Here is an 11,381-nt window from a genome sequence, read left to right on the forward strand (position 1 = left end):
AGGAACTAATTTACTGACCTGCAATTCTGTATTTGCGTTGACCTTGTGCTTGCCTTTTGTTAAGGATTTGTTTGCAAGTTTGTTTCTCCTTAGCCATAAACATTCATTGTTAGTCTTCAAATGTGATTTTGATTATACTTGTAGGTCACTGTTCAAGACCCATAAGCTAAGCATTTAGTAGGAAATAATAATATCTATTTATTAACTTACAAAATTTTTCGGACAAGATTAATCTCCACAACCATCATTATTGTATGTTACTTCCCTCTAACATGTTTTTATTTCAAAGAGTTATACTACTTTATGAATAAGAGAATTTCTTTATTATGCAGGCTGTTGATTTTAAATATTCGAGCGTTCTGTCCGACATGCAGCTCTTGTTTTAAGGCATTGGCTTAACATATGATAATCTACAATTGAACCATATTTGGAGTTTTGTCATTATTGATGACGGATATAATATATACATTAAAATGTATAATGTAATTTGCTAGAACATTTAAAATGGGTAAGGTATTCACTTTACAGTAAGAGACTTTTCTACTAGACTGGATCTGAATTATGAATAAAATATTATATAAATATAAATATATTGAGTGAATTAAAATATATATTATGAGGGCATTTTCTTTTTAGCTCAACTATTCGACGATTAAGGACAACTATCCTAGTCGCCCGAGCGTCGGCGTTAAAGTTTGCATACCATCTCAAAGTCCATTGACATATGACATTGAAACTTGCACACTTGTTTACCATCATGCCCTCCACGAGGTTAATCAAGCATTTTGACAGAATTATGCCCCTTTTTCAACTTTGAATTTACAGTACCACGTACTCAGATAATTTCAAAATTCCATCGACATATCGCTTTGAGACCTTGCACACTTGTTCACCATTATAATTTCAACCTGTGTACAGAGGAGGTCACTGTATCAAGCTTTTTTTACAATATTATGTCCCATTTTTTTTACTATCAAGCACTGAGAATAGTCGAGCATGCTGTCCTACTGACAGCTCCTGTGTATGATTTTGAGCATTTTGTTTCAAGTTTGTTGTTAACTTCATGGGAGGAATTAAGAAGAGCTTTCACTTGGACGAAAATAGCTAATCTTTTGCCTGGCGGGTACTTGATAGTAATACTATGTGCTAGGGGGCGCAGAGTAACATGCACTTTCCAGTACCGTCCATGAACAGACTCAATCAAACCGAGTCTGCAACAGCAGGTTAACAGTGTTATATTAATAGGTCCTTCGGGATGGTGATGTTTGTGTCGGTAGTTTTCAATCCGGATCACGGCAGAAACCATATTGAATTTACCAGAGCACAGTTCAGCCACCGAATCGTTCCTGGGCAGGCTGTCAAGCAGTTTACCAGTTCTAGTTGCCCTCACTTTTGCAAGGAACTGAAACTTCTGTACATAGCAGAGCAGTGGTACAGTGCGAATAATCGTAGAAACTATTTCATGATCAGTCACAACGAAAGTGACCTGCCCCGTCCGGGAATCAAACACGGGTTGCCCGATTCACAGTCCAACGCTCTACCTATTGAGCTAACCGGACGACTTGGTCTTTCGGGATCATTGAATGCAAAACTTTTATAGTTGAGGATTGGGTACTAAGAGACTTGAGATATGGTGTCTCATGAACAGACCCCATCAAACTGAGTTTGAATTATCAACTTTGCCATGTTTAATTGCTCTCAAAGGATCTTCTCTTTTCCTGATTTTTACAATCATAATGTCAATGACATGTTAGTTTACTTTATTTACTTTTATTTTGTTACTAGAGGGATTTTATGTTAAGTCTCTCTCCTATTTCACAACCGGAAGCTATACGTTACATTAAATAGCACTTACCGCTACCTAGATGATATCCTTAACATGAATAATCAAATTTGATCAAGTGAGATCTTAAATATATCTAAGTGAACGTAAACAAGGCTATCGCTATCATAAATTACGTAAATATTTTACAAAGTCCTGTTGTCGTAATTCAGATATATTTAAAATTTAATTGTACTTTGTCTAGGTATAAGCAGGCCTTATTTATGTGGAGATGACAGCTTATCTGTGGCATGCAGGCTTCATAACCTCTGATCCCCTTTCAAAGTTCCATTTTATTTAGTTCCGCTCGTTGTTTTCTTGTCTAGGACACACACATTCTCGTACTTGGGGACCATACGCCGCTTTTTATGGAATGACACTAACGTGTTCCATGATAACCACATTATAAGCGCGTCTGCTGTTGTTTCTAAATCCAAAAGTTCACCGTAACCATGATTAAATGTTGAATTCTGCATAATTCGGTGCTACGGGGCGTGTACTGTAGTTTGCACTTGACAGTGCCGTTCATGAACAGGCTCAATCAAACCGAGCCTGCAACATTTTCGTTTTTGACGTTTTGTGCGTTCTAAAATTGTTTTAATTTCGTCTTCTGTCTTGGTAAGTGATGTTCTTGTTGCTCTGCCTTCCTTTAAGCATCGAGTACTTTGGTTATGGTAATTGGGCTGTACCTTAATTGTACATATTTACACGATCATGTATGTATTTTATTTATTTCGTCTAATGTAACCATAACAATTGTTTAGAATTTTACTTGGTGGGGATTTATTTTATTTACACTGTTTCGTCATATAGGAACATACCGGTAGTGGTAATTGCAAGTTACCTACCATTTACACCTTCTAGCACCGGCTTAAGCAAAATTCTCAATTTTCAACTGGTACAATTTTAAAAGAAGTGAAGACACGTCCACAGATGTATTCCTACGAAAGTGATCATTGTATCTTCAATGTAAAATGTTCGTGCAATTTCACGACATACAACATATTGTCGACAAGAAATAGAGAACAATGGGCGAAACTAAATAAAATGGATTTATATAACGTGATCAAAGGTCAAAATATAATCTTTAAAAGCAGGGACTTATTAAACACTATTTATCCAAAGGGGTTATTATACACTATTTAAAAAGAAAATACTACAAACCACACAACTCGAAAAAGGTCAAATAGAAGGGATTAAAATAGCACAAACACAATTATAATGCCAAGAACGATTTTCATATAAACATTATGTTTTATCCGACTACTATGCATGTTTCATGAAACCGAAGGTCAACAGAGTAATGATCTGTGTAGATAAAATATTAAACTTTTTAAATGATTATTTTGTCAATTTAAGAAACTTTAAAAAAATAAATTACATTTCATTTGACATAAAAAGGTGTGTAACATATAAATAAATGAGCAGAGGTTGTTTTTCATACATTGTACTTTTTCAAATCCTTAGGTAAACTTACAACAAAATCATGCTTATTAAATTGGTAACACATTTTTGAACAGATTTTTAGATCTGACAGGATACCTGTAATAGTATCACACTTTGAAAATCACCTTATGTTTATTAACTTACGTAAATATTGTCATTCCATATAATCAGTATAATCGAGGGGTCAGAGTTTCTTATAGTGGGTGGGGTACGATTTGAACAATAATTCATTAAATAACCAGAAGCAAATTGTCATATTCCTTGTTTATTATGTTAATCAGTTACATGGACTGCACTAAAGAAGCTATAATTTGACAGAAACACAAAATTTGGGGAAATAATTGATATAGAAACAAATAAGTACCAGTTACAACCTTACATTGAAAAACTATTTTAATGTACCGCCTCTCATTTAACATGTCTTACTGCATAATTACAAAGAAAGATTTCATAAGATATGATATGAATGCATTAAAGCATTACTCTCATGAATACATTACAATAGTGGAATAACAAAATAAGTAATAAATATTTCTCTGTTTAAGCTAAGACAAGAGTATCATAGCAAAAAACCCATAAGTTTAGCATTATCTTGCTTAATTACGTATAAAAAAAAGCAAAAAAGCAATCTGTTTTTCTCAAATAAAATTAAATCTCTTCGTATAAAACGCTTTAAATGATATCTTCCTTGCAAAAAATTTCACTTGAAATACAAAAGCGGGAACAAATATGAGCAAATATTAATATTCTAGATTATTTTGGGATTTGGCGGCCATCTTTGACGCCATCTTGGATTTTTAAGCTACGCATCGGACTTGAACCAAATGAATATTCATTCCGGAAACTACAGACCAAGACGAACAATTTGGTATATAAAACTTGCTGTTGGCTGACATAGACCACTTCGATGTCATTTTACCCTATGAATTTGCAGCACTAATAAGCATTTAATACCCTTACAAAATAAATACCCGAAACTGTCAAGCGTATTAAATAATCTTTCTTATCAGATGTAAAGAAAACAGACAACGTCTTTACCAGATAGCAGCAAGAGCTTCAAAGCACAACAGTACATTCAATTACATTCAGTATGTTGTAATTAATCATTCCAAACACATTTTTTTTTACAATTAACATTTTTTCTGATGAGGGTAAAATATATATATATATATAATATAATCACTTCTTATACAAGGTGATATTGTAAAAATATAGATTTATTTTGACATAGATCATGTATATTAGCATATGTTCTAGTTTTAATTTCTGCTTACATAATAAAATAACTGATTCAATTTTTACGTAGAGGGTTTCTTAAAAAAGTTCCAAATTTCCTACTAAATCTAAACAATTCATTATTTGTCAATTATCATGTTAATGTGATGTTTATAAATAAAAAGCTATTTAAATTCAATGCTTACTTAAAATACGGTCCGTAACATTTAAGTTATAAGATTGTAATGATAAACAAGGTGCCAAATTTCCAACAGCATTTGTTATATGGTTATGTACTGATGTTAATCCTTGTTCTGTAAAATTTTCCAGATACTCTCCTGTTTTGTGAACTGCTACAAAGGCACTAAAATAATTTCTGCACTTTCGATTTTGTAAACTGCCCGCCATTTAAACGGTTAGCTATAGATATAAAATATTGATCTACGGCATGAATGTAAAATATTGATTGTATACGAAGGCAACTTAAATAATTTAGTAAGGAAGATAAAAATAACTTTCAATTGCTTATGGATACTGCATATATAATTCATTTATTTGTTGTATATCAAAATCGTTTTTTATGTGTTAATGAAACTTTGATTCATATGATAAAAAAGAATATTAAGTTTTATGGTAAAATGTTGAAGTTAGATCTTCCGCGTTAGAACTTATACGAATACGTTTATGAGCTTTATTATGGAAATTGTTCATGGTCTGTAGAAGAACCCTATCTAGGTCACTTAGTCGAAGTGGAATACTTGTCTTATCAAGACTTTCTCAAGTCAAAAGTTTGCAAGACGTGTTAATTTAAATATCATTTTTAAAACTTACATTCTATATTATTTTCGAGTAAGTTCACAAAGTTCGATTATAGTTAAATCTGTCATGAACAAAAATACACATTCACGGGGGAGGAACTGTTACACGAAGGATGGAGTTCTTATGATAACTTGTTCAGGAGTTCTTGTGATAACTGTCATGGAGTTCGTCGGAAAACATCTTTATAAATTACAAAAACACTCGTCAAAAACGGTTATTTTCATCTTTCAAAAATGAGCTTTAGGTGCTAAATTAAACTTTAATGATTAAGCTTGTCTTACATCTTGTATTATGTGTCAAAAACTAATTCAAAGGTCGTTTTTCATCGCCTTTTGCTTAAAATCTGGTAGTTTTGAGTACAATTTTCAAATTATTTGCCAATTCACAAGTTTTGACCTGTTTATTTCTGGTCTTCATCCTTGCCATACATAATCACCTAATTATAATGCAAAATTGCAAACATAAAGCATCGGCTAACAGATTTATACCCGATTTTTCAAATGTCTAGTGATGACTTTGAAGATGTCACAGGGTTCTTATGATAACTTTTGTTATTGCCAGTGTGTTTCATTCGCTAAATCATTTCACGTTTTGGCGTTTATTATTATTCAATAAGACTGTAAATCATTATTATTATTATTATTATTATTATATACCACATTTCTATAGCACTCTTTTTATAAATAATACATGTTCAAGAGTGCTTTACATAAATCCGATAAAACATAATCATATATATATATATAAGACATAATGTACAACATTAATTAAGTAAAGCTATTAAACAATAATGATAATCTAAAACCAGTAAAGGATGGTAAGAAATACAGACACATCTAGTTTAAGATCAAGGCTCAATTAAAATTAACACTGAAAATCTAGCAAAAGTAGTACATGTATGATGCTTTATGAACTAACGTCCATAGAACTTTATGAAATAATGTGTTTTGAGAGCTCTCTTAAAACATGGCAAGGTATTACAGTCTCTAATGTCAGGTGGTAACGCGTTCCATAATTTCGCTGCGGCTGTCTGGAAGCACCTGTCACCATATCGTACTGTCCGAGATTTAGGCACAACTAATGTCATTGAGTTATTCTGGGACCTCAGATTTCTGACTGGGATGTACACGTCTATCATGTCTTTTATATAGGCTGGTGATTGATCGATGAGGGATTTATATGTATTAGTCAAAATTTTATATTCGGCCCGATACTCTACCGGAAGCCAGTGAAGTTCACGTAAGATAGGTGTTATGTGGTCATATTTGAGTGTTTTGGTCACAATTCTAGCTGCTGTATTTTGAACATGTTGTAACTTGGTCATTGACTGCTTAGAGACTCCATATAACAGTGCATTACAGTAGTCTAACCTAGAAGTAACAAGTGAATTTACTAGAGATTTGGTTGCTTTAACAGTAAGATAGGGTCTGATGTGACCGATTTGTCTTAATTGTGCATAACAGTTCCTACAGACATTATTTACATGTTGTTCCATCCTCATGTTCGGGTCAAGAAATGCACCAAGATTGCGCACACTAGATGATTGGCTAATTTTCGAACCGTCGACTGTTACTGTAACATCTGAAACAGGTTGTGCGTTATGTTCAGATGAGAAGATGATCAACTCTGTTTTGTCGCCGTTTAGCTTCAGCATGTTGGCATTCATCCAACTTACAATATTTTCAAGACATCTTTCAATACGGTTTATATTCTCCTGAATTGAAATATTAGTCACTGGTTTGAAGAATAGATAGAGTTGTGAGTCATCTGCGAAGAAATGGTTGTAAGGATCATGTTTACGGCAGATTTCTCCGAAAGGTTTCGTATACATCACATAGCTCTTGGGTCCCAGGACAGACCCTTGAGGTACACTGTACTCCATGTGGACTGGCTGTGATAGTTTGTTGTTTATGCATACAGTCTGGTATCGGTCGGTCAGGTATGACGTCAACCATGCGAGTGGCTTGCCTGTAATTCCAAAGTGTTGTTCAAGGCGGCGAAGGAGCGTTCCGTAATCAATTATATCAAAAGCAGCAGACAAATCAAGCATCACGAGAATAGTCACATTGTTATTATCCAAAGACCGTAGAATGTCATTTTGAACTTTTAACAATGCAGTCTCGGGCGAATGGAACTTGCGATAAGCAGATTGGTTGACTTCGTGTAGATTATTTGTCTTCAGATGGCTCTCAATTCGTACGTCAACGAACTTTTTCAAGATTTTAGACAGGAATGGCAAGTTAGACACAGGCCTATAGTTTTTCAGTTCGTTAGGATCTAGATTTGGTTTCTTTAGAAGAGGTCTTATTCGTGAGTGGTTGAACATTTTTGTACATAAGCAGCATCCAAGGACACGTTTATGAAACTGGTTATCACTGGTGTTAGTTCATCTAGGCATTCTTTTAACAGCCATGTTGGAATGGGATCTAACTCACAGGATTTGGTTGCTGATTTTTTAATCAATGCTTTCACTTCTTGCACTGTGGTTGGAGCAAACACTAAACACCCGTATATTCAGATTCCATATCTACATTATCAGGTACCGATTGTGTTTGAGAACGTATGTTATTCCTTATTGTTTCAATCTTTCCGATAAAGAAGTCACTGAATTTCTGGGCAAGGCGCTCTGAAGATAGATCAAATGGTAGAATCACTTCATTTGTATCTCCAAGTAGACCTTTGGTAATGTTAGATATACTTTTATGATCATTGCCACAAGACTCTATTTTACTTGTATAGTATTCTACACGAGCTTGTTTTAACATCTTGTTCACACTAGAACAGTGTGTTCTGTAGATCTGATGGTCTATTGTAAGTTTATTTTCACGCCATTTCCGTTCCAGTTTACGTTTTTCATGTTTGGCTTCGTGGAGTTGCTCTGTATACCATGGACAAGCAGGTCTCAATGTAATAGTCTTGTTAATCATCGGAGCATGTTTATCCAAAATAGAGGTTAGACTGTCTGAATACTCCATCATAAAACCATCTATGTCAGAAGGGATACACTCTTTGTTGAAGAATTCCATTTTCCGTATGTCATCTCGAAAAGAATCAATGTCAATTGCGCGAAGTTTTCTGTAAGAAACCAATTTCCGTACCGGTGCAGGTTTTGAGGCTTTGACATCAAATGTAACAGCAAAATGGTCACGTAAGATATTTCCACTTGAATCAGAGAGTCCAGGATCTACGACCTCTATGTTTGATACAATGTTGTCTGTTTCCCTTGATATCACTACGTCCAATGTATGACCTGCAACATGGGTTGGTTCTTGTACATACTGATGCATACCACATGCATCAAGGTTACTTGTAAATTTTCTCGTATCGTTGTTGTCTGGTATATCTAGATGAAGGTTCAGATCGCCTACTATGATTGCAGAATTGCCAACTGTAGCGTACTTAGTTAAGAAAAGGGGCCACTCGTGATCAAGGAAAGTGTTTGTATTCAAGCCGTTCTGTTTAGAAGGAGGTGGTCTGTATATTACCGCTAGCCTCAAAGAGTACCGCCCAATAACTACATTACCGTCCATGAACTCAAATTGTGAGAGTACCTTGCTTTGACTTGACGACTCAGTGGTGACTTGTATAGAAGCTTTATGGATGATAGCTACACCACCACCTCGCCTACCAACACGCGGGACATGTTTCATTTTGTAGCCAGGAGGTACAAGTTCACTGATACACACCTTATCAACGGAACTACCTAGCCATGTTTCAGTTATGGCACATATATCAAACTCATTGGAGAGAATAAAGTCACATATGGATAGGGTTTTGTTTTTCACTGAGCGTGTGTTCATTAAACATATTTTTATGTTTGTTTGGCCTTTTACTGTTGTATTGTGTTCAAGATTTACCCGGATTAAGTTTTTCACATTGCACATGCTGAGTGATTTTTCTATACGTCTTCTCTGATTAACTTTTGTTATTTCTTGGGGAAGTAACTGTAAATTGTCAACATTCACACCATTGTTAGTATCCCAGGCTCGTCTAATCCCATATTGCCCACCTCTGTTCCCTCTGTATTGCATTAACTTAAGTCCTTTCAAAGTGTTGATAATAATAGGATTAAATCCTTTTTGTGAACTTGGTAATTGCCCGATATTATACAGGTCTGACCGTGTATATATAATCCTCGTCGAGTTTCGCTCACTAAAACACATTATTGCTATATGCGTTAAAAATAAAATATTAAAATGTATAGAATCATCAAAGTTTTAAATTCCAAATATCTTTAAAACCACAAGAGTAATTCACAAGCAATTTATACCACTGTGATTACAAAATGAAACTACGTAATATATCAAACTTTGAAAATTTTCAGTCAAGTATAACTTTCACAAAACAATCAAGTTTGCAGAGCAACAAAAAATGCAGCCTACACCTGGCGCATACTATTGATATTCATTATGAAATGCAGTACACAGAAAATTGTGGATAAAACTTTGGTCATAAGTCTCTGTAAAGGATAAACCTGTGATAGGCTGCTATCATCTACTGTAACAGTAAAACTTCTACCAGCGGTCACAGATATTCAGCAGTATCATGGCTCAAACCGAAAAACAAAAATGTCTCAAAACCTACACGTTGTTCTCAGTTTCACAAGTTTTAAGCAACCACCTTTCTTAAGTAGACAATATATAGTAATGTTTCCCTTACCTAAGGGCTAAGTAATTTGTATCATTTTATACCATAATAAACAAGTATATAACCATTTTAATTTCTACACCTATGTATTAAAAAAGTACGATGCATGAAAAAACTCAACTGCGGTTGGCTCTAACTACCGATCTCTCGGACAAATTTTCACGTCCCTCCAGGTTCGAGCAAGCTAAGTTTGACTCTATATTCTTGTTATTAATTGCAGCTAAAGTAGCAGAGTTCCTCCACTTACATCAAATAAGGGAAGTACTCATCAAACATCGACAGAAAAAAATACACGAAAATACCATATTTAAGTAATTCAACGCGCATTTTATCACGTAAGTCAATGCTCTACATAAATCCTTCTTCCAGTCTACGAAATCTGCATCAGCAAAAATATTATAAAAAAGAAACGGGGCTCATGAACTAAAATACTCTCAAAACAAACATTGTATATCCTAAATTTTGTGCAAACGATGAGCGTACTACATTTCATAATGATCAACAATCCAAACTAAACTAAACTAATAAAAGACGCTAAAAAGCGCAAGAAACACACTGGCAATAACAAAAGTTATCATAAGAACTCTATGACATCTTCAGAGTTATCACAAGAACTCCAATACATTTGAGAAATCAGGTATAAATCTGTTAGCCGGTGCTTTTTGTTTGCAATTTGGCATTATAATTAGGTAGTAATGTATCGCAAGGATGAAGATCAGAAATAAACAGGTCAATACTTGTGAATTGGCAAATAATTTGAAAATTTTACTCAAAACTACCAGATTTTAAGCAAGAAGCGATGAAAAATGGCCTATGAATTAGTTGTTGGTACATTATACAAGATGTAAGACAAACGTAACCATAAAAGTTTCATTTAGCACCTAAAACTCATTTTTAAAAGATGAAAACAACCATTTTTATGAGTGTTTTTGTAGTACATACATAAGTTTTCTGACGAACTCCATGACAGTTATCACAAAAGCTCCTGAACAAGTTATCATAAGAACTCCATCCTTCGTGTAACAGTTCCTCCCCCGTGACATTAATGTTACTTTTAGTATTAAAGTAAGATTTGACATAAACCGTATACTATGACCAGTCTAAAAACACAAAATGTCGTTAAAGATAAACTATGCTCATCTTTGAGTAAGATATTTTTATTGCAAAAATTGATTGTACTCTTTTAATCTCAAACTGAATATGTCAGAACGTACAAACTATGTATGGAAATCTGCATTCCTTATTACGGATCAAGTAAAGTTGGTCCTTCCTTAAAAAAAACTTGTTTTTAATGACCTTATATAGTCATAGTGTATCCACTTATAGTGTGTAGGATTAAAAGCATATCAAATTTACTTTGTGCGAAGTCAAACATGTTTATTTAATATTTAGAAAGAGACTGTGTAGCAATTATTAATAATGTCAAATATTA

General features: G+C 34.0%; 1 protein-coding gene across 1 annotated transcript; it reads right to left on the reverse strand.

The window, feature by feature from the left end:
- Positions 1-7,800: 7,800 nt before the first annotated feature.
- On the reverse strand, positions 7,801-9,465 carry LOC132730559 (uncharacterized). The gene has a single exon (XM_060716519.1). The coding sequence runs from the start codon at positions 9,463-9,465 to the stop codon at positions 7,801-7,803; it is 1,665 nt and encodes a 554-aa protein (XP_060572502.1).
- Positions 9,466-11,381: the final 1,916 nt, after the last annotated feature.

Source organism: Ruditapes philippinarum, unplaced genomic scaffold, assembly GCF_026571515.1.
Source record: "Ruditapes philippinarum isolate M1 unplaced genomic scaffold, ASM2657151v2 ctg9990_1_1_1_1, whole genome shotgun sequence".
NCBI lineage: Eukaryota > Metazoa > Mollusca > Bivalvia > Venerida > Veneridae > Ruditapes > Ruditapes philippinarum.